The following is a 25,230-nucleotide window of genomic DNA, read 5'->3' on the forward strand; positions in this document are numbered from 1 at the left end:
TACAGAAAATACGTATATATACACAATACGTAACTTAACAATACGTATAGGAAGAGAAGAAGATAGTGAAAAATTTAAAACCTGAGGGTAAAAACAACAAGTAACTTGGACAGATGAGGATGGCTGTAATAAGCCTTTGAAGCTTTCTGGTAATATCTATAACCACTCATTCTTCTCTCTAACTTGTACGTCGATTTTCACACAGTAAAATTCCTCTCTTTACTGTACAAATTTATGCAGTAAAAATTCAAGTGGGTGAAGAAACAAGTTTATATTGCATTGTTACGTGAGAATGGGAGGAAGGTTAAGGAGTCGCACACGTGTCGGTTTCTGGAGGGTTATTTCCTATTCGTTTGCAGAAACTCTTGGATCCAAGTGCATGCTCCCGGACCCTTGTTTTTATATGGTTAGGATGAGTTTGGTCCAAATCTTGGACACTTGATATAAATTTTGATTATTCTTTTTACATGGTACTTAATTTCAAATAATTTGTTTATACAATTATGATTGACTGGGTATGCCATCAGTTTATGAGTTCGAGTCCCATTATATATATATATATAGGAAAAAATATTATTTTAATCCGTTAAGTATGTTTAATTTTAATTTTAGTCCGATAACTATGTCCATTTTTATTTAGGTCCAATAACTTATGAAATTGCTTACTTTTAGTCCTTTGGCAGATTTTCGGACAATTTTATCCCTATGAGTGCATATGAACTAAAACTGTCTTTCAAAAGTTGCAAAGGGGTAAAATGTCCAAAAATCTGTCAGAGGACTAAAAGTAAGCAATTTCATAAGTTACTGGACCTAAATAAAAATAGACATAGTTATCGGACTAAAACTAAAATTAGGCATACTTAGCGAACTAAAATAATTCTTTTCCATATATATATATATATATAATATATATATATATATATGAATTTGTCTCACTTAATGTCAGTAATGATGACTATTTAATCTGAATGTGAGGTTATTGTAGTATTAGCACCAGAAAAGAAAAACCTATCGACTATAATATTAATGATTATGACTAAATATTGTGGTAAATAACTATTTTTATCCACATATTAATAAATCAATACAAAAAATTAGTTTTTCCACAATGAAAAAAATATTTATAGCAGCTAAGAGTTATGGTAACAACATTTGGCATGGATTTAGCCATGACAAATATTTTAGCCACTCTCGCAAAAATCACGGTTAATAACTGTGGCGTGGTCGTTGTTAATAAATATTCGCTATGATTATTTATTATTAACCAAGACAATTAGCTATAATATATTTTTCGTAATGCAATTTACTAATTAAACATATATATATATTTTCTCAATTTAATAATTTAATATAAGTATATAATCATAGTTTCTATTAAACAAAAATAAAAAAACTTTTCAGACAGGCATATTATTGTGTTTGAATGATCTAAAAGTGATTATATTATATATTTGTCGAACACCTCCGAAGATCTCAATGGATTACGATGAGTTAATTCAAAATCACTTTTAATTAATATTTTGAGGCATTTAAAGTTCGATTTTGTGTTCGACTCGAGTTCGAGCTCAACATATTTCTTCTATTCATACACTCGCGAGGTATTTTTTTTCTCTAAACTTTTTTATATATTTTTTTTATTTTTAAAATTTTTATATGTTTAATATTTATCAATTTTATATTTAAAATTGACCGTATATTATAATTATTAATCAATATCATACATTTTATTTTAGATAATAATAAACTATGGTACTTTTATTTATACATTTAATTTTTATAAAAAAAACAAGCTTAATCAATAATTTTGTAAATTCTAATATTCATAGAATAATTGTTTAATATGAGAATTACATATTTTATATTATATTTTAGTATCTATTTGTATATAATCTCTTATGCTTTTTTAAATTAACAAGTCGTAACAATTAATTTATAATTTTTTATATCTATTTGTGAGTTTTATATTTATATCAAGATTATATAGTATGCATTATGCAATCTATATTATTACCTACAAATTTATGTCAAACTTTGGCGATTCCTATGAATTAATCTAAAGATAATAATAATAATGATAATAATGATGATGATGGTTGAATAGTTTTAATTATTTTTATTATTATTTTATTATATATGTATAATGAAATCAACAAGCTTAATCAATAATTTAATAAGTTTTAATAATTTTTTAAAATAACAATAATTTTTATATTAAATTTTAATATCCATTTATAATCTCTTAACTATATTTTTTTAATATGAATTGTGAGGTTTATATTTATATCAAGATACATAGTATGCAATGAATTATTTGTAAATTTATGTCAAAATTTTGTGATTCCAATAAATTAATCTAAAGACAAATAAGGAGATCAATCACTATTTTGTACTTTCATTTAAAAAATTATTCTCTTAATTTTTTTCTGTATGCAATGAGATCAACAACTTTTAAAAAATAATTTATATTTATTTTTTTTATTAATATCAATAACTATACAAAACTATATGCAAGTATTTTGACAATTTGATGTATATATGTTTTTAATATTATTACTAATTATATTACTACTAAACTATTTAGTAATATATAGCTATAACAATAAATTAAAATGCAGTACTATATGTTTACTATTTTTTATAACTTATATAATAATATTTAATATTATTTATTTATAAAAAATATATAAACTTAATAATTTTAAATTTCACCAACAATTTTATTAAAAAATATACATTCTCTCTTTCCCTTTCTTTCTCACAACTCTAAATCCTTCTTTTTCTTTCTTTCTTCCACTCTCCCTCACTCTCTTTCTTTCTTTCTCAATCTTTTTTTCTTTCCCCCCAATTTCTTTCAGCACTCACCACTACAAACAAATTATGTTCTTATAACGACTTTTGTAATGGTCATTTTATTAATTTGAAACGGCTTTTATAATTTATAATGGCTTTTGTAATAGTCCTATTGCCGCTAAATGGGGCATTACAAACTATTTGTAACGGCTTAACAGGAAGCCGTTACAATTTGCAACGGTCTTTGTACTAGCCTCTATAGGTCGTTACAATCTAGTCACATGAAAAAAAATAAATTTGGAACTGCTTTTGTAATGGCTCAGTAGACTTTGATTTAATTGATATTGTAATGATTTTTGTAACAAATTTAGGTATGATTGTATTCGATATTTGAACCCAAACCCACCCTATTGTTAGGAAACAATGCCTCAAAGGTTGGATGCGTACTTTTTTGTTTATCAGACATAAAGGTCTAGTTGTGAACATTTTCAAACCCCAAATTACTATGTAATAGCCTTAAAAACTATGTTTAAACGTCTTCGGTTTTAGATTCAACAATTACATAGACAAATAGATGTTATTGTTAACATAATGATCAAGGCCTATTGCTTACATTAAAATTATGAAAATCAGTGTGAATTCTAAGTTGAATTCTCACAACACTGAGTTGAATACCAGTGTAAATTCAAGAGCTAGAAATTGACAACATGGAGCAGAAGCTTTTCTCAGATGCGACTTGAATCTCTCCCGAAAATGTATCTCCTCGACCAATCACCCATGACTAGCAACCTTGTCCGCCAGCTCACTTGCTTACTGTACGTAAACTTATTTTCATCATTCAGACGAACATTGTAAAGTAGATAAGAATGCATAATTTGTCCAAGATGTATGTATTGACCTTGCATATACTGAATACCAAAGCCACTGAGTGCTACGGCCCATTGAAACCCAGTCTCCCGGCAACTCAGCGGCTGCCTGCTCCCCACCAAGGGGGGCGAATTGCCCAAGATGTCGGTACCTGGTGTTCAAGACACATGAAGAATCACAAATTAAAGATATCAATATATATAATTTACATTAACATGCCCGAGGTTAAGTCTAATTACGTGAACATCCCAACTTTTTGTAAAATTACACTCTTTAATGTTGTAGTTGTAATTACAAGTACAATCCATATTCAATGGCTAAATTTTATACAAACACACCATGATGTATATTTTCACTAGCACCCTACATGAGGTGTACCTATAATTCTTATAAAAAATATAAAGTATTTATGTAATTAAATTTAATCTCACGAGGTATTCGTGTAATTTACTCTAATATTTTCTCTGATGCAAATTAATTTATGTACTCTAAAAGAGAATCTCAAGAATAACAGAACGATGTGATTGATATATCAGTTCAATCAACAAACTTCTCTGTTAAAAACTTAGGAGTACTTGTTGCCATCTTTTCTTCGTTTTTGGTTCAAAAGGGTTCCATACGGGAATATTGTATTTTGCGTTGCGTAAATTAGTTTATTTATGATTTTTGTCCCACTAAACTATATTGCATTCCATAATTTTAAAAAAAATTGTAATTTTAATCTCAAATTTTAATTTTATTAATTTTTTGACGAAAAGAGCACATGTATTGCACGAGCTCAGTCAGGTCTTGATAGGAATTATCATAAATTTAATCGAGCTAACATTTTGGACTAAAAAATTTAAATTTTTTGAAGTTATAAGATGCAATGTGGTGTGCTAAAAATAATAGGAATAAAATCGCAAAAAAATAAACTTATGGTATGTACGTAAAATGCAAGTTTTCAAATTTTGCGTCGATCGATGTTTTCCACAAAGGGTAAAATGCAATTAACCCTATTGGAAACCACTGGATACTTAGATGGAGTAACTCGTATTTTATTCATGTAACCTGAGATAAACCTAACTATTGAAATTATGGTTCAAAATATCGGATATCGGCCGATACATAAGGACCAAACCAAGAAAATTGATCGATAATAGATATTATCAAAAATTATTACGTATCGACTGTATTATGTGATGTCAACATCCGATATTATTATTGATACAATGCTCATATCCGATATTATCGCCTACAATATCCGATTTTATCAGCAAAAAAAGAATTTTCTTCACATAATTCCTGGCCATTTTTTTTAAAACAAAATCTCTCCAAAACACTTTGAAATTGAACAATGCACAAGTTATTTTGTGATTTAGTTTGGTCATTTAGAGTGTTGGAAAATGAACTTTAGTGAGCTCACATGGTTGATATAAAGAAAATTATTCAGAGAATGTTTGTATCCACTTAAAATTGTTCGAATAATGTCGATTAATTTCTTAGATGAATTTAATATAAAATTGGTTGGTGGAATCAAGCTCGAAGATATACGTTGAGAAATTGTATGAACTTACTAAACATTCTAAAGAGTCTCATGTCATTATTATGGAACCTCCACTCCTAGACAACTTTTACTCAATTATCACTGATTTGAGAAATAAATATAGTCAAGACAAACATGATGCAGTATATTTCGTGTGCTTATATTTTAGTTTTATATATGTATCAATTTCTTAAGCACTTTTATGATTAATTTAACAATGCTAGATACCATAAATATTTTCATTTGTAATATTAAGGATTAAAGGCAATTTTCGTCCCCTGACTTCAAACTATTCTCGTTTTAGTCTCCTAAGTTACTAGGGTCCCATTTTGGTCCCGTAAAACTGAAAAAATCTCAATTTTGGTACAAATTTGGTCGGAAAGTTGAGTCACTCGTCGGAAAAAGCCACATGCCAGGCATGTGACCTTTTAAATTGGGCTTGCATTGTGATTGGCTGGAAAAGATGATGTGGTGAAGACATGGCCTGAAGTTAGGGGACGAAAATTGCCTTTAAGCCTTTTATTTTCAGCCAATCACAATGCAAGCCCCAATTTAAAAAGTCACATGCCAGGCATGTGACTTTTTCCGACGTGTGACTCAACTTTCCGACCAAACTTGTACCAAAATTGAGATTTTTTCAATTTTACGGGATCAAAAAAACCCTAGTAACTTAGGGGACTAACACGAGAATGACCTGAAATTAGGGGACGAAAATTGCATTTAAGCCTAATATTAAATAGTAATTTGTGATACTTATAATTTTTATAATTTTACTAAATTGTTTTTGAATTTTTAAAGTATATAAAATATTTGTTTTGTATCGCCCATAACATCCCAATATGCCGTGATCCATGTGAAAAAAAGTATTATCACCCATACCCAACTTTGAATCATGATTGGATCCAAGGAGAAATACATACCTGAAAGGACGGAATTCATGACGACCGCCACTCCTGAACTTGCGAGGGCCCTCAGGATTCTGCTTACATTTTTCCATCTTGTTGAAGCAGCTTGAAAGATAAGTACCTTGTTGAGCAGCAACCTGCAGCAGATACGTATATATGACGCACGTAACGGTGACCGAAACTCGTTTCTTGATCGTCATCAACGATGGATAGGCAAACTTACTTGAGCAGTGGCAGGAAGGCTCTTGGTCTGCTTATCCACAAGCGATAACGCCGACTTGAACTCTTCTATGTCTATCTCTTCTCTATTGTTACTGTACATGTCTTTGAGCAAGTCGGACACACTGAACAGATGCTTGCTCTTCAGGTACAATTCCACTTGCGGGTACCGGATGACCACATCTTCGATCACGTCTTGGAATTCCTCGATGGTTAAGGTGCCGGAGTTGTCTTTGTCTGCAGCCCTGAATATCTCCGAGATATCTTCCTGCAAAATTGTGATGATAGTTGAAAATATTTCTCATTTTGCATAATCACTAACAAAAAAATAAAAATTGAGTTTTTGTTACATTATAAATCACTACAGCTTAAAAATTATAATAAATCAATACTATTAATCACGTCTAAACAAAGTCAGAGCAAATATTCATATTTTTACCATAATTTATCATAATTTTACGGTAGTCAAAACATTTATCATGAATTTGGAAGTGTAATTTTTCGAAATATATTCCCCCCTATAGACCAGACATACAAAATATGAGTGTGTGGCATAGTACCCAAATAACCCAAATATGTGAGCAAAATAATTAGAATATGATATTAAAGATTAAAAAGTAGAGATTAATAATACAAAAGTATAAATAGGTAGAGAATTAAAGGACATAAAAAATTAAATTGGGAAAAAAGTGATCTATAATTGTTCTAATTCCTCTAAATTCCGTAGATATAAATTTGAAAACAGGTCCACTTATGGGACCAAAAATATAATTTACCCTTATTTTGATTGTATTGACTAACAGAGAGAGCAACTGTCATTATCAATTGGACGAAAATCTCTTAATGGTTCTCAAATTGAAAAAAAAAAAAAAACCCACATATGGGACTTAATGTGCGAATTGGCCTGAGTGTGGGATCAAAACTAAAAACAGGTCTTTTTATAAAACCAAAAATATAATTTACCCTAATAACTGTACTACACGTGCACCACACATAATAGTTGCTAGTTAAAATAAACTTTCAAAATAATAATATTAAATAGTATAGATTACCACGATCTTTTTCTGATCTACAGTGGTACAATCACCAAGAGCATATACATCAGCACATCCCTTTACTCGCAACCATTCATCAGTTGCTAGAATACGCCTATTACCCTGCAAAAATATATACAAAAGATAACTAATTGGTGTAGATTTCGGAAAATTCTAGAATCAAATTGGTTCAGTTTTGAACTAATTATTTTGTAATTGTGTGTGATTCGCGTACAGTTTAAAAAAAAATTAGATGGCAAATACGCTACACTTATTGTGTGATTGCTTTGATTCGATCAAATCTGATTTGAGTAAGAATTTTTTGTAATATCAGTTGTCACATTCAAACATTCAGTTGGTATCGAAGTTAGAGGATGCAGGTTTTTGAAAGCAAAGAGCCAACTGATTTTATGATTAGAAAAGGCAAAATTCATATCAATATCAGGTTTAAGGGAATTGAACCAATCACATAACTTGTAAAATACAGTGGTGTAAGAAAATACCTGGTCAATTTGTTCCATAAGGTCCTGGATAACTGGTCGAGTTCCAACCCCAGTTGACCACACAACCATTCCATGAGGAATGGCAACATCCTCTCCAGTGGATTTTGCTGTCATATTAATCATTCGATCTGACACGCTCATGACACGGTGTCCTGTTAGGACTTCAATACCATCTCTCTGAAACTTCGATTCGGCAAATGAGCTTATCCTTTCATCAAACCTACGAAAGAAACAAGATTCCCATACTCACGTCTATTTATGAAAAATTCTTACCGAAATCAAGTTAGTTTAGCCAAATCGAACCAATCACAGAACAAGTGCAATACACTTGACATGTAATTGATCATTTTTTTTAAACTGGACACAAATCACACTATTGCACTGACTATATAATTGATTTAAATTAATCCAAACTCGATTTGGATCAAAAGTTTTCTTTCATTTATAGGCAGTTTCAAAACCAGCCAATTTAAAAATGAATCCAAACATGGCCAATATTCATTTACTTATAACCACTGAGAAGTAGCTTACGTGTTCAAAATATGGTCCCCAGATTGTATGACAGTTATCCTCACTAAATCTCCAACCGAGGGATAGATGTTCACCAGATCTTCATGAACGAAATCATGAAGCTCCGCAGCAAACTCCACGCCGGTCGGACCCCCTCCTACGATCACGAAATGGAGATTCGTTCTTCGCTCTTCCTCAGTCAGCCCCGGAAGAACTGCCTTCTCAAAGCAATCGATTACAGCCCGACGGATCCTCTGAGCATCCTCGACTTCCTGCATGAGCAAACGAGGTTAGATCAAGCAGAAAGCCCTGTCTGTTTCTTACATACATGTATTCCTTAAATTAGGACGCATCATCACCTTCAGGAAATGGCAGTTTTCCATCACGCCAGGAGTGTTGAACGTATTCACTTTAGCTCCAATGGCTATAACTAAGTAATCGTATTCCAAAGAGAACTCATTATTCCCAGCTAAATTTTCATCGATGTTGGAGCGGCACAAGACGCTTTTTTTCACTGGATCGATCTTCAGGCATTCCGCCTCCCAGAACTTGATTTCGCCGTTCCTCTGTCGAAAATTTCCGTAAAATCAGAAAGTTGGAAACACACACTATAAGAAATTATGCCAATAGCTAGCAAAATATTAAAAAGGAGAGTAAATTTATTAGTAATTAGAAATTTTAAATTCTTGTCATTTCAGAATTAGCACTAAAAATGACATAATTTCTTGCTATAACATGATTTTAATATTGCAAAACTTCTTTTGCAAATATCAAGTAAATATTTATCTTGCTAATTCGCTGCTAATTGACATAAATTAGCAACAAATTTCATTATTAATTAATTAGAAACTTCTATTATTGCCAGTGATATTATTTTTTATAGTGACAGTAAACTAAATTATTGGCATAAATTAGGGACAAGGGGGATCTTTTGAAAAACAAAAGTGACAAGAAAACATGAGTTGATGGACGTAATGGTGAGCAGAACCACATTTTTTGTGGTGTAACATAGTTTGAAATTTATTAGTACTAAAATTTATTAAAAATGAAATTCATGGAATTGGTCAAGTTCCAAATTTAAATCCTATAAATTAAGAGGCGGGGACAATTTTAATCCCGAGAGATCGATAAGCAGCAATTTTCAGGGCCCACATGCAAAATGCATGCGTTTTCCCTCCAAAGTTTAAAATTTTCCGAATTTTAGTCACATCATCGTACTCCAGCCAACATCGAGACTCACTAACGAGCAATGTACTGAAGCTGCACAGAATTGACATAATTTACCTTCTTTATGATGTTTCGAACAGGCTCAACGATGCTCCGTGCCTCGACCGTTCCACAGGTGACGCTGGGCAGCAACGGCGTGAACGCAAAATAGTTCCTAGGCGAAACGACCTGAACGTCGTACGTGGAGATGTCGAGATCTTTGAGGAAGCTAGTACCAGCCCATCCTGTTCCAAGAACTACCACTCTTTTCTTTTGTGTAATTTCCTGTGGAGAAACTGACTTTTTCCCTTCTGCATACGCCACTACACCTCCGCTGCTGTAAACAGTCAAGAAGAAAGTTGAAGAATTAATTCAAATTATTAGATATTCGATTTGATGAGATTGATGGTTAAAAGCTCGCTTGAGCTTGATTTGTTAAATTAAGGTAAAAGTGCAAGCAACCTCTTGTCATATTGTAAATAAGTAAATTATCCTTATATGAAAAAAAAGTAGCAATTTATCTCTCAATATTTTTAAAAATGCAACAATTTATCCCCTGTTTTTTTCAAAATGAAACAATTTTCCAACTTAAATAGAAAGAAAAATTGCTATTATTTTTTTATAAGTAGTAATTTAAATGAAAGTCCGATGTCTGTGCGAATTTCAGTTTCAGATGGTTGTCTTTCTCCTCCATATTTGTTGAAGCTCTTTAATTGTATTCTGGTGGTGTAAATCCAAATGAAAATTGCTCGTCGGCTCGAGAAATGGTTCTCGAGTTCGGCAGCTCGAGCTCGACTCGTTGCTAACCCTAGCTCATTTGCAATATCATAAATAGGTAAATTACATTAAATCTGCTAAATTAACAAATCAAACTTGAACTTAATTTTTCTTTGGATAAGTATTGAAATTCAGGTCGGGCTTAATTCAGTTATAAAAAAAAATAGTAAAAGTGTATTTGAAAAGCCTCGCATCGATCTAACTAAAAGCCCATAAAAAAAAATTAAAAATAAAACGCATTTTTTTAAATAACGTTTCTTGATTAGCCTTTTGATATTAACAAACCATGGTTGGTAAAAGAAACTACGAACTTTCACGAAATGCAGTAATTATATTTTGAAAGAGCCACTAATTCTCTCACTTCCTAAGGAAAGACTTTTAGACATGTAATTTATGCTAAAAATCCAATACTTTTATTTTTCGTTTTCAAAATAGACTTTCATGTCTGCATGTAAGTCCATTTAAAACGTGTTTCCAAACAAGCTGATAAATGTTAGAGAACTTGTGGATCAGCAGTTTCCTTTCTTTAGCTTACATGAAAGGTTAGAAAATAATTGTATTTTTCGTCCCATAATTGAGATTTTGTATAAATAAAACAGCCGGCTCTCTTACAAAAAAATCAACCTAAGAAACAGATTTTCAATTACAGAGCGTAGTTTTCTCCCAAAAAATAAAAAAAATAAAAAATACTAAGCATAGTCTTCCCAGAAATTAATCAAAATAACAAACAGTAATTCCAAAAACCACTTAACTATAAATAAAAGAAGATTAAAGGGTTTACAAAAAAAATATAAATAAACATGGGAATTCATAAAAAAAAAATACAAGAGATCCGATCCATCCAAATGAAACAGCGATGATCATGACGAAAACACGAAAAATTCTTATGCGGATCAGACCACATCGATCTCTAACAATAATGCAAAATTTTATTTTCAATGAACATGCATGAAAAACAATTTGGAATCATGGTGAAAATTAAACCTGAGTGAAGAAAGAAGCAAAAGCTTGGTTGAAGTGGGGTGGTCATGCAGAAATCTGTTGAAGTAGCAGAAAAATCTCATCTTTCCTGTCTTCTCTAATTACTAATTGCTGTCGGAATTCTGGATCAAAAACACCAATTTTAACTCTTACTATAGTAACTGTAGAAACCTATATAAAGAGCGTTGTTCCCTCCTCAATTCTTGGTAGTTATTATGAGCCTTAAATGGATGTATGTACGTTGGTCAAAGAGATTTGTTCTGTTACTAAATTAATTAATTAACCCTAAATTAATTTTGGAATTAATTATTTTTTATAATTCTCACGATGATATATGCAGTATTCATTGATATTTGAATTCTCAAGACAATTGAAGTTGGCTCAAAGTGTATATAAGTTATTTTTATCAAATTGCCAAATCAAATATGATTTTTTTTGTTATGGGTAATTATTATATATCATCAACATTAAAAATAAAGCAAATATAAATTAATTACAGTTGCGATCATGTATTAATTGTTGTTTGGGGGAGTGAGACCAAAATAGCCATAATAAAGAAACTGTTGTAAATATTTTAGAAATAGATAAAATCGTGGCAAATGTTGGTTAATTATGGTCGAAACTTGAATTTTCATATTGGTTTTGTTTAACTACGGTGGATAGTATTGATTTATGATGATTTTTAAATTATATTTCTTTGAAGGCTTATTAAGCATTATTTAAATATAATGTTTGTAATTTAAATCGTTAATCAATGTTATAAAATTAGCTACGGAATATTATGGGAGTTGTAGTTGCAACAAGAATGCAATTGGTGTTTGGATATGTATAATTATATGGTACTCTGTGAGAGAGATTTGTACGTCTGTCTGTATAGAAATAGAAAATGTTGGGATGGGAATGTGGTTTTTCAGCGTTCGGACAATGCCACGTGATTGTATTTGTTTGATGTTTCCGATTCTAGAGCGGACAAATAGATCTAAACGCGTTGGAAGGCGCGGCACGCTTTTGGGTAGTGAGAGATTGATATATCTCACCTTAGCAATTTTGGATGATTAAAATACCTGCACGTGTCTTGCATATTTTACTACTTCATTATGAAAATAATCTTTAAAATTAATGGTTGAGGATTGAAGATTGAGGTCGACGACCTATTATATATACATGTGTGTAGAATATAATTTTACTTTTTTTTTAGTTAAAGCGATGAATTTTATTACTCAGTAATTGTGTCAAAAAATTCAGTGTGTTAAAATTCCTTTTTGAAATTTCATATTTTCTGTTAAAAGCCGATTTCTCAAAATCTTTTGTAAATGGCCGGTTATAATCTCCAACTTTTCGATGGAAAAAGTGATTTTTCGCTTTGGCAACAGAAAATGAAAGGGATTTTGATCCAACAAAAAGTTTTCAAGGCCATAGATGGCAAATATTCTGATAACATTTCTGAAGAAAAAATATTGAAAAATGATGAGTTCGCGTATTTTTCGATTATATTGAATCTGTCTGATTCTGTGCTCAGAAAAATTGGTAAACAAAATTTTGCTAAAGAATTATGGGAAAAGTTGGAAGAGCTTTATACTTAAACTTCTCTACCGAGTAAACTGTTCTTACTTGATAAATTTTTTAAATACAAACTTGATTTGTCTAAAAACATTGATGAAAACTTGGATGATTTCACTAAACTGGTTCAAGACATAAAGTTGACTGATGATAAAAATATTGATGAGTACTCTCCTATTGTGCTTTTGATTGCCATACCTACTTATTCTGATGTGAAAGCTGCTGTTAAATACGGTAGAGATAGCGTGAACCTTGATACTGTTGTGAATGGACTAAAAAGCAAAGAGATTGACCTAAAAATGAATAGACCTAGCAGCAACCAACATGATGTTAATTCTGTTAGAGGAAAATCTAGATATAGAAATTCTTTTCATAAAAGACATAGCAAAGAAAGGAATGAAAAACACAATAGTTCCGACTCTAGTGATAACGATGAAGAAGCTAAGGATAAAGATAGGAGATGCTACAATTGTGGCGAAAAGGGTCATTTTATAAAAGATTGTAAAAGACCAAAATGGTTTAATAAAAAGGAAGAAACAAACTTAGTGATTGAAGAAGAAGAATTAATAGTTTATTGATTTTGTATCAATTCATAATTCTTGTGATTGCTTTGTGCTAAGTGCTATGTTCCTTGTGAATACCGTAAGACTTTGTGTCTTGAGCCTAAGTGGTTAAGTGTTTTAATTGAGCCTATGTGGTCGTTCAATCGTGCCTATGTGGCTATGTGACTATGCTTTAGTCTTCGTGAAATATGACAGGTTGAACCTAAGTGATTTGATGAGCCCTTTGTGGCTAGATGATTCTTTGTGAATGAGCATCGGTGGCAATATGCTATAGCCTTTGTTTGAAAATTAACTTAGTATTAATTGTTGTGTGCTAATTGTTAAAAGTGCTTAGTGCTAATCGAGTTGTGTGTTATGCTTTGTGCTTTAGATATCCTGTTATTAACATCTTTTGCAGGTACACTGGAGCGGGCCCTTAGGCAATGATGAAATAGCCAGATCCCTATGAATAAAATACTCCTGACCAATGACCTTTAGTCTTTGGTCCAAGGTGGAGCATGTTATGATTATGGTTTAAAGTCCATTTGACAAAGTAAGTCCATCATTGGAGGCCCACTACTCCAACCCGATAAGACCCATTGGTTTGACCGTAAAAACCCACCCATTTCCTTTCCCTTATATATGTTCAGCAATCCCTCTTGATCTCACTTTCCTTTTTCCTTCTCCATTGAGCGCCGACAGCTTTCTTCACTCTCTCTCTCTCTCTCTCTCTCTCTCTCTCTCTCACACACACACACACACACACACAAATCTCTTTGATTTGTTTCCTCTACTTCACCGGATATCATGACAGCTTTCCTTAGCCAATTCAATGGCTATTGGAAAGATGTTGAGGCATTCCTTATACGCGATCTTTCAACCCCCTTAAAAAGGGGTGCTCTCCATTTTGATCCAGATACAAAAAACCGACGAACTCTCTTATCTCTCTTTCTGAAAACGTTCTGAGTGAACAAGCAAGCCCTCTGTGAACCTTGGTGACGAGAGATTGAGAGGACTGTAAGACCTTTGTGGTTCCGGGTTGGAGTTGGAGCAACCGTGGGCTGAAACGTTCTTTGTGAATAGTGCTACTGGATCTGGCTATCCCTGAGCTGTAATCTGCAGATTTGTAAAAGCTTAAGATTTGTTCTTATTATTTTCTTATTATCATTTATTTTGTGTAATATCGGTTTGTATTAAAGAGTTTCGTACTCCAATCGTTTGTAATAGTTGATTAGGGTCTTGAGGTTGCCACTCTACAACAATCATTTATTTTCTCTAAAGATTAATTTAATTAAATTAATCCGACTCTTCTAGAATTATTTCCATCCTATTATAGTGGTACGGTGTGACTTTCTAGGTTCACCCTCAGCGAGACTTGGGCGTGTGTGACCAATATAATTAATTAAATCTTATTTAATTAATTATTTTTTATTATCTCATAATCGGAATTAGCCCATTATCATGGATAATCGTCTATGAACAGTCCATTGCACTAGAGACTAGGTGAAATATGGCGTGAAGATTTAGGTTCCGAGTCCACACGAGTACAGTCCTACTGTCAACCGTCTCTCTGCCTTAGTCTAGGGCATGAAATTGAGCGTCACATCCTTGACTATGCAACTATACTTGATACTCAATACGCGTTTACTCTACTGATCCGATCTAGAAAATATACTCTTGATCGATCAATCACTCTAGCCAAAGACTTTTAGAGTTTAAACCATCTCATAGTGCATAGGAGAACTCTCTGACATATGCTGACAGGAGACAAATCCTCTCTTGGAATCCACCGTGCTTACTACATACTCCGATTGCACTAAATAAGGCTTGTGATGATCAAACCTCATGACACAGCCACTACTCGCCATATTCAAGAAATAGTTTTTGTATGCTCGTAACTGTCATGATTTCTCATGTTCGAGGACTAATCTCATACTATTGGAAATGGGAATTTCAATCATATCGACAAGCCTTAATAGGGTTCTATATGACGATTCCCCCGAGTCAGTTCAATCAATGGACTATCTTGCCAATTAACCAACTAAAATTGCACAGACGATCTAAGTCTCCTACCGACGAAACACAGTTGCAGTACTTAGTGCAAGTCTCTATAAGACCCTCGATACCCTGTCTCGATGTCCTTGACTTGGAATATTTTAAACAGACCATCAGGAGTTAGTTCTATAGCTGCCAAACCTATGCTAGCCCAACATCGTGGGTTTAACATTATTGTGACATTGAAACCCTATTCAATATCAGTGGTAAGCACAATGAAACACATTGCCAACTTGATGAATTTTTCCTGTACTCATCAATTTAATATTATTGATAAAGATTAGCGAATGGCAAACAACCAATCCAATTGACTTTTGGTTGCCCATTCTAACAATTATATGAAATCAAAATCCTTAAACAACTTTTAAATATATCCAATTCTATAAAAAATATCAAAAATAAAAAATAGCTAAATGTATTATTTTTATTAATTAATTTATCTTAAAAAAGAGACTGATAAAGTATTTAAACCTAAAATGATATTACTTATTGAAAAAATAAAATAAGAATAAGAATAGAAACTTACATTATAAAAGACAAGGGTAAATAGAAAAAAGATGTAACGATATTTAAAATAAATTGAAATGTAAATATCCTTCTCGAACCACAAAATATGCATAAATTATTATGAATGAGAAAATAATATAAACATAAATATAGTATACGAACTTTTTCGATTGTGATGAAAAATAAGTATATGAGGAATTTATATAAAAGGTAAATAGTAAACCAAATAAAATGTGGTTAACATTCATATATAATATATTTTTTAATTCAGTATTTACTGTTTAAACGATCCTATCATATTATGGAAGTACGCAAGTTTAAAAGATTCCAATATGTAGGACATTATTAAATATTAGAACTAAAATTATATGAAAAAATTCAAGAAAATAAAATATTAACTTAATTATTCAATGTGAACAAAATAAAAGGACAAAATGTATAAAATCCCCCTATATTTTAAAAAATTTGCAAAAAAATCCTCCTAAAAACCACCTTGTGTTTTGTAAAACTCAGCAACAACCCCTTCCGTTAGTAATTAATGAAAGGTGCATTACATGCGTTTTTTATGCATGTGGGGGTATTTTTTAACTGTTTTTTTAATCTTTTTTTTAGGTATTTTTCACTAAAATACCCTTTTTTATTTTTGTTTTGTTTTTGTATTTGTTTTATAATTTAAATTAAAATATTAAATTATTTTTTACTTATTAAATATTAAATATATTATATTTTTAAATTCAAATAATTTTATAATTGTTAATTTTTAAATCTAAAATTATTTTTAATTAATTAAAATATATTTTAAGTACAATAAATATTATTATAATTATTCTTAATTAGCTAAAATATTTAATTATTATAATTATTTTAAATATTTTCAATTAATTAAAAAATTAAAAAAAAAGAAAACCGACAATTTTTGCCCAATTTTTTGCCGGAAACTTCCGTCGCCGTCCGGATGGGTTTTTGGTTGCGAATGGTACCATTCAAATCCTCTTTTCAAGACGAACATTTCCATACCTTCAATTTGAGTTTTCATCAATCGGAGAGATTGGGCTCGAGCCACAACTGTCGAATATGTTTATCGTTGATTCGTTGTCGTTCAGTCAAATCTCGGTCTCAGACCACAACCATTAGACTCGCCTCTTCGAGATGATTCTAATGAGACCGACCTTACTCAAATTGGTAAAGCATTTACGAAGATCTAATGATCTTAAGAAATTGCACGTCGTAGCGGAGATGGTGGTGGGGTGGTGGGGGGAAGCGGGGGGTAAGGGGGTGGGAGCTGGGGGGTGGGGTGCATAGTTAGCTTCTATTTTTTTTTAATATATAATAATAATATATTTTTTAAATTTTAAATTATTTATATATAATATAAGTTAAATAATTTGTTGAATCTAAACATTGTATTTTTTTAAATTTAACGATTGAGATTTTCTAACGAACAATATTTGATTAAAAAAAATCCAACGGTCGTTAAAATAAGAAATAATATATATTAAGTAAGGGTATAACGGTTATTTTTTTAAAAATTAACACCGTTAGTTGGATTTAAAGGAGAGGGAGCGATTGAATTGAGTTTTACAAAACATAGGGGGCGATTGAGTTGAGTTTTACAAAACATAGGGGGCGATTGAGTTGAGTTTTACAAAATATAGGATTTTTTTACAAACTTTTTAAAACACATGCATAATGTTTGGATTCATTTTTTGAGTGTTTTGTGGAGATAGAGAGAAAAAAAACAAAGATAAATAAGTGTGTTAGATATAATATGTATGTTTTCAATTTATTTTTTGAGATAATTTAAAATAAGTATTATATGTTCAATGTTGTGTTTTGGGAAACAAAAATTACTATTCATTGTCAAATCATGTCTTTTTTTTATATATATTTATGTGTATGTATTGTATATATATGTATGTATTTATGCTAAAACAGTAAAAAATACCTAAATAAGGTGTTTTTGAATAATGATAAATATTGGGTATATTTTGATTTGTTTCGATAATAATTTAAAAATGAAAACAAACATAGTGACGGGGATTTGATGCATTTTGCCCCAAAATAAAATATTTATTAATATTATTTTTATATTAGTGAGGGAGTCAAGTCTCGGAGCAGTTGCCTTTAGGGTTTCTCTATGAAATCTCTATAAAACCCCAAAGGTCAGTCGCCTTCTCTCACAACAATCTCTTTTCCAGTTCGTCTATCTCAAACCCTAATTGAAAAATCGCCTAACTTTTGTGTTCCCTTTCAGCGTTTGTTCAGCCTTGTATGAATGAATGAATCAGCCCTTTCAGATCTAATACCCAAATTTTACTTTTTATTTGGGGCAAGAATTTCTGCACTTATGTGTGAGATTTGCACGTAGCCTCCCGGGCTCCTCTGAAAATTTATAGCTGAAGAAAGAAGCCCCAATGCTCGTGCAACATCGATGCCGTCAAGTGTTGCAGATTTGTCGCACTGTACCTTTTCTTCCACGGCTTATCTGTGTCAAATCGACGGCCATATTTTTTTCACTATGTTGGAAATCTATTGTATTTTCATATTTATTTGCCTTTCCACACCTTTAGCTTTTTTTCTGATAATTTCACTAATTAATGAAAAAAGGGCTAGTCATAGAGGCAAAAATTTGATGCGGTTTTCACGTGGGGGTATTCACTTTTTTCCCATTGTTTTACCTCTAAAAATATCCGCTATATATAAGAAATTTCAGCTTTTAAAGATGAGGGTTTGTTTTCATACAGGATTTTGTTTTGGCTGTGATTAATGCATTATCCGCGCTTCTGAGATTTATATTCCATGAAGCATAATTAGAAAAAAAATGGTTGAATTTCTTGATATGAGCCAACAATCTAAATCAATTTGTTATTTTATACATATGTACATATATATCTATATATATGAATATGTATATTTATTTTTTATTTCAGTTAATTGAATTGGATTTGAAATATTCGTGGCTGTGATGATTGTTTTTACAGCTCAATTATGCCAGTTCTGCTTCAGAAAATTCTTGATTGATAAAGCTGTTTAAACCTCTGAGCTGCTGAACTTTTCTTTGGATTTTTTTTTAAATTTTGTTTTAACAAGAGTTTTTCAATTTTAACATTTGCAGTCAGTGATGAGTAATCCACTTAATTGAGGTGTAGCTGATCCCAAGTCCTTGATTTTCAGGGAGAACCTACTTGGGGTTGCTACATCATCCCCTGAAACCATTGGAAATTTCTGAGGCTATATAAATACAAATTGCTCATTGTCTTATTCTTTCCCTGTTGAATTCATAAGAAATTGATTTCAATAGCAGTAGTTTGTTTTTAATGTCTTTAGGGATGCAATTGTGCCAATGATGCTACGTTGGATAGTATATGAGCAGTAGTGAAGCCAAGTCCCTGCTTTTGCAGGGGGAACCTCCTTGGTGGATCTACATTGCAAATGATCAAAATCCAGTTACTGAGGCAATTGAGAAAAGATTTTTAAGCTTGCATATTTGGTTCAAAACTTTACATTTGTTTGGATGAAATAGTGTAGAAGTATCAATAATTTTTGTCATTGAATTGTGATTGAGTTTAACTATACTCTTGCCCACAATTTGAGTATGGGATTTAGGGTCTGAAAAACTCATATATTGTTGTGTTGTCATCAGCTTCTTCTCTTGAAAATTTCAACGAGATTGGAGTTAAATAACAGCACTACATGCCAACTGTAAATGAAAAATGTTTTTGATTTCTATTGTTTTTAACTAGAAGTTTTCCACCTCTGATAGTTTTAGTTTGTAGCTGGTATTTATGAATGTCTGTTACTGTTCTCCTGGGATGAAGCTTGGCGTTGGCATGTGATAGTTTCATGTGATGACTTGTATCATTCAAGCATAGTTCGGGTTGCCTTCTGTTCATCCTGAAGAAGCTATGTAATTCAATCATGTGCTATGATGCCCTGCCCTTTGTGCTTTTCTGAAAGCATTGTAGATTCAACTTTATGGATTTTGGTGTTGCAATTTTACTTGAATTCTTACCGTGAGTTTGTGAAAAGAAATAAAATTCATTTTGATTTGGCTGGTAGGGTATCAGTTGCTACTGATGACATTTGTTTCCTAATCCTGATATAGTGTTCAAATGTATAATGTATGGTTTGTGCCTCTCTTTGCAATTCATTTTTGCGACTGGTTCTTTACTTGAAATTTGTGCTCAGAGAGAGATTCAATTTCCTTTTGTTTCTTATAATCATCCTATTGTATTTATTTTGTAGAGGATGGCAGCAATCTGTGGGCTCAAGCCAAAGTTGTTACTTTTGATTAAAGTGCATTTCAGACTATTGGGAGAGTAATGGGTTTACAAGTATGAAACGAAGGATATGAGCTTGATAGGAACAAGGCTAGATTTTGTGATGCAACATTTCAAACATAATATGTGTATGTGTCCTACAATTAAACTTAATCCCAATACATTTATGAATGGAGCTTTTTTGTGTATATTGATGTTTCGCGTAGATAAGAATGTTACAAGTCAATTAATTGAATCTTGTTTATACTGTAAAATGGAATTTAAAAAGAGATTAAATGTATTAAGTTATAGTCGATTTTGCTTATAGAGGAAAGTTGGTAAAACGACCTCCCCAAGCTAAATAATTGTAATTTGTGAATATATCACACATTAATGAGCTCCGGAACTAAATTAATTAACACTAACGAAATTCAAAGAAAAATCAATAAAAGTTACATACTAATAAGATGCCACCCCGACTACTCACCCAAAACTATAAATAAGATAATCGACTATAGATGATAGAAATATGACTTAAATAAATAAAGAGACCAAGTTTAACACATAAAATTCCATATTTTATTTACTCAACAAAGAAATTGATAGTAAAAAAGTACTAAGAATCACGGAAAGTCTTTTTTTTAGTGTCCTGACTTTTGATCTTCCCCATTTCTATTTGTGGTGGACTTGAAATATTTTATATTATTTGAAAAGATGACAAAATATAAATTAAAAAAATGAGTTAAAATTAACACTTGCGTTCTATATTTATAACTTAACAAAATTGATTATAAAAAAAATTGAAAAGCTGTCAAAAGAAATTTCAGTGATGCGTGCGATTTTAGTACGGGTCAAAAGTCTTTGAATCTTGATATCGAATTTTGGCTAATTGAGTGAAAGCTCTTGAGAAAGAGGACCTGCAAAACAACACGTCAACACTCCGATACTCAAATTAATCCTTGATTTAAAAATAAATGAATATAACGATAAATTGTGAGAAAAATAAGAATCTCGTAAGCAAGAACATAAATTTTAGAATGATAGAGTAGCAGTGAGAGAGTTTTCCGAAGGTGTTAGGGGGATCCATTCAGGGGTATCCCTTATATTTATAGAGGAGTCCCTCTATAGCAAGAGTCCTAGGCCTGGCAAGGAAAGTGGGATGAGGTTGCATCTTATGTTAGAGGGTTGTGAAGCATATCTGACCCATGTGGTAGATACCGAAAAGGTTAATCCCACGTTGGAGGAAATCCCTATAGTGAGAGACTTCCATGAAGTATTTCCTGATGACTTACCAGGATTACCACCGCATAGGGAAGTGGATTTTGCAATAGAAACTCTCCCGGGAGTTGCCCCAATTTCTATTGCGCCGTATTGAATGGCTCGAGTAGAATTACAAGAGCTTAAAAAGCAAATCGAAAAATTATTGGGGAAAGGGTTTATCAGGCAGAGTACTTCACCGTGGGGAGCCCCAGTGTTGTTTGTGAAGAAGAAAGATGGGAATATGAGGTTATGTGTCGATTACCGCCAATTAAACCAAGTAACAGTGAAGAATAAATATCCATTGCTGAGGATTGATGACCTGCTAGACCAGTTAAAGGGAGCTACAACATTTTCAAAGATCGATTTGAGGTCTGGTTATTGGCAGTTGAGGATAGCAGAGAATGACATACCGAAGACAGCTTTCCGTACTCGTTATGGTCATTATGAGTTTCTGGTGATGCCTTTTGGGTTAACAAATGCACCAGTGGTATTTATGGCATTGATGACTCGTACATTTTAAGAATATCTGGATCACTTTGTTATTGTGTTTATAGATGACATTTTGGTATACTTGAGAGTTGAGAGATAGAGAAGAGCATGAGCAACATTCGAAGATAGTCTTACAGATTTTAAAAGAGAAGGAGTTATATGCTAAGTTAAGCAAATGTGAATTTTGGGTAAATCAGGTGGTTTTCCTCGGGCATGTAGTATCTGGTGATAGGGTTATACCTGACCCTTCAAAAGCAAAGGCCATTATGGAATAGAGAGTGTCAAAGAATGCCATTGAAGTCCGAAGCTTTTTAGGGTTGGCTGGATATTACAGGAGATTTGTTGAGGGTTTCTCTATAATTGCCGGTCCTCTAACCAAGTTACTGAGAAAGGGGGTAGAATTTCAGTGGACGGAACAGTGCCAACAAAGTTTTGATGAGTTGAAAAAGAGACTGACCTCCAATCCGATTTTGGTGTTGCCGTCTGGTAGCGGTGGATATATAGTGTATACAAATGCTTCTAAATAGAGTTTGGGATGTGTGTTGATGCAAAACGGAAAGGTAATTGCTTATGCATCCCGCCAATTGGGGAACCATGAGTTAAATCATCCCACACATGACTTGGAGTTAGCCGCGATTGTGCATGCACTGAAGATCTGGAGACATTATTTGTACGGAGAAAAATTTCAAATCCCTACTGACCATAAAAGTTTGAAATATATCTTGACACAGAAGGAATTGAATTTGAGACAAAGAAGATGGATAGAACTGCTGAAGGATTATGATTGCATTATTGACTTCTATCAAGGGAAAGTGAACGTGGTAGCAGATGACCGTATGAAATTATTGAAAGAATCGAACCATTGGCATATCGACCAGCGTTACTGGCAGAGTTGTCACAAATACATGATGTTTTCCATGTTTCGATGTTGCGACGATATCGGTCTGATCCTAGCCACATTATTCGTGAGCCGGAGATAGAGATTTCCGAGGAGTTAACATATGTGGAGGAACCTGTAGAGATTTTGGATAAAAATATAAAGAAATTAAGAAATAAAAATATACCAATGGTAAAAGTGAGATGGAGTCATCATTCCCCGAAGGAGGCGACTTGGGAGGTTGAAGAGCATATGAAAGAGAAGTATCCCTATTTATTCCATTGAGCGGGTAAGTTATTTAAATTTCGGGGACGAAATTTTTATTAGGAGGGGAGAATTGTGACATCCGTAGAATTTTTCACGTAATTGGGAGACTAATTGATAATTATTAGAAATTTAAATTTAATTAGTAAATAAATTATAGATTGAATTTGGGATATAATAAAACTTGAACGAATTAAATTGGAGTTTGTTATAATATTTGAAAGCAAATTATATTAATTAAGAAAATTAGGAAGGACGTAATGAGTATTTTAAGAAAAAATTAAATTAAATTTAAAAAAAAAAGAGAAAAGAAAAGAAAAAAAAAAAAAGAAGGAAAGAGGGATTAGGGAGGTGGGCCATCACCCACCGCCCAACCTCTATATATATATGTGTGTCTGGAATCAAAATTTCATTCTTCAATTGCAATTTCTCTTTTCTTCTTCAGCGACACGCAGCGAGGTAAGATTTGTATTTTAATTTATATTAATTTATATAATTATATTATTTACTTAGTTTTTTTATTAAATAGAGTTTATATTGAGCGATATACTATTTAATCGGAGTATTTTATTATTTTAGCTATTTAAATTAGTGTCGTATTAAATATCACATTTGATATAAAAATGATATAGTTGGTTAATTAAATTATTAGATTTATTAGATTTAATTATTACTATAGCTAATTTATACAATTCCATCGAAATGATTAACCAAATATGTAATTCTATGCATTATTGCTTAATTAAATTGTATAGCAACGATAAATTGACAGAAAATTCATAGAAATATTTTAAAAAGTTATATTTAAAGAATATAATGTTATGAAAGAGAGAAAATAAGGTTTCAGTGGTAATGTAATTTACGAATATTATTAAAAACGACAGTTATACATATATATATATGGGGTTTAATTAGTTGATAAATCAATTATATGATTGAGAAGTTTAGAAAGTATAGTTATCTAAAATAAAATGGAATAGGGGTTTGGACTTTAATATAAGTGGAATACTAAAAAATTGGTAGAAAATGTACGAATGTTATATAATAGTTTATTTAGAATTTTATGATATTGTATATATATATTGATTATACGTATAATATTTTATTATAGGACGTGACGACAAAGTAGAGGGTTGAGCATTCCCTCGTGAAACCGAAGCATTTTGGGATATAAGGTAAGTATAGCTAATTGGATTTATACATATATATATCTATATGTGTAGTATTGTATATATTATATATATTGGTTTCTTGGATGCGAACGTGGACTTGGCTTTATATTATTATGCGTGGCTTTCGTATATTGATTGTTTATATAATTAGTTGTGGATTATTTGTTAGATTATCATAATATTGGTGAAATTGTTACTATGTGATATGTGATGGTAATGTAGAGATATGCGGGATATGATTATGTGATAATCATATAATTGATTGTTGATGAAATCAAATTGGGAGTTGTTATTGAGGAAGTGATTATTATAAAGAATAGAATGACGATTGTGAGTTGAAATAAAAGATGATACTTACCTAGTTCGGAACACAATTAATGGTTTATGAAAATGTGATTGATGATAATGTGATTGAAAATGAGATATGAAAAATATATGATTTAAGCTAGGTACCATGGCGCGTAGGGTACCGAGATATTCCGGGGCAGCGGGTAATATCCTGTACTGTTAGCTACACACTGGGGTGGTGTGGGGGTACCATGTTTGTTGTGATGTCCTGTGCTGATATTGCTACACAGCTGAAGTAAAAAAGTGTGGGGATTTCACACAACGGGTATCCTGTGTTGTATATGATATGCTGATGGTAGGCGAAACCATTGACTGATGTACTCCAACTAGAGTAAGTGGGGCCCTTAACTAATAAATGATAATGAATTAATATTATGTCGTGGATTGGTTTACAGTTGTGAGTATATATTACTGCTTATATCTGATGTTGCTGTATAACGAATGACTATTGTCGGTGTGACTGCATGTACGTGAATCTTTGTCTGTGTATATATATATATATATATATATAGACTGATCAACTATACTTATTGAGTACGCAGTTCATTCCTTGCCACGTACTTTTCAGGAGATAGGTCAC

At 31.9% G+C, this 25,230-nt stretch overlaps 1 protein-coding gene, 1 long non-coding RNA gene and 5 other non-coding genes across 7 annotated transcripts; 6 read left to right on the forward strand and 1 right to left on the reverse strand.

Moving 5' to 3' along the window:
• Positions 1–3,395: 3,395 nt before the first annotated feature.
• Positions 3,396–11,400, reverse strand: LOC105167380 (external alternative NAD(P)H-ubiquinone oxidoreductase B1, mitochondrial). Its single transcript, XM_011087068.3, has 10 exons — positions 11,321–11,400; positions 9,638–9,896; positions 8,713–8,919; positions 8,375–8,625; positions 7,844–8,063; positions 7,359–7,463; positions 6,311–6,574; positions 6,103–6,224; positions 3,689–3,808; positions 3,396–3,603 (listed from the first exon to the last, which is right to left on the reverse strand). Exons 1-10 carry the CDS (start codon positions 11,398–11,400, stop codon positions 3,516–3,518), a joined length of 1,716 nt encoding a protein of 571 aa, XP_011085370.1. The 3' UTR covers positions 3,396–3,515.
• A 6,715-nt stretch (positions 11,401–18,115) lies between these two features.
• On the forward strand, positions 18,116–20,449 carry LOC110012464 (uncharacterized). The gene is made up of 2 exons (XR_002287689.2): positions 18,116–18,443; positions 20,227–20,449. It is a non-coding gene; the product is annotated as an uncharacterized LOC110012464 (long non-coding RNA).
• On the forward strand, positions 18,340–18,491 carry LOC148787083 (small nucleolar RNA snoR134). Its single transcript, XR_016067117.1, has one exon. It is a non-coding gene; the product is annotated as a small nucleolar RNA snoR134 (small nucleolar RNA).
• Positions 18,736–18,828, forward strand: LOC148787084 (small nucleolar RNA U36a). The gene has a single exon (XR_016067078.1). It is a non-coding gene; the product is annotated as a small nucleolar RNA U36a (small nucleolar RNA).
• Positions 18,936–19,030, forward strand: LOC148787085 (small nucleolar RNA Z223). Its single transcript, XR_016067101.1, has one exon. It is a non-coding gene; the product is annotated as a small nucleolar RNA Z223 (small nucleolar RNA).
• On the forward strand, positions 19,096–19,213 carry LOC148787086 (small nucleolar RNA Z278). Its single transcript, XR_016067103.1, has one exon. It is a non-coding gene; the product is annotated as a small nucleolar RNA Z278 (small nucleolar RNA).
• Positions 19,570–19,678, forward strand: LOC148787087 (small nucleolar RNA snoR97). The gene has a single exon (XR_016067091.1). It is a non-coding gene; the product is annotated as a small nucleolar RNA snoR97 (small nucleolar RNA).
• Positions 20,450–25,230: the final 4,781 nt, after the last annotated feature.

Source organism: Sesamum indicum, linkage group LG8, assembly GCF_026168435.1.
Source record: "Sesamum indicum cultivar Baizhima isolate 11 linkage group LG8, ASM2616843v1, whole genome shotgun sequence".
Lineage (NCBI taxonomy): Eukaryota > Viridiplantae > Streptophyta > Magnoliopsida > Lamiales > Pedaliaceae > Sesamum > Sesamum indicum.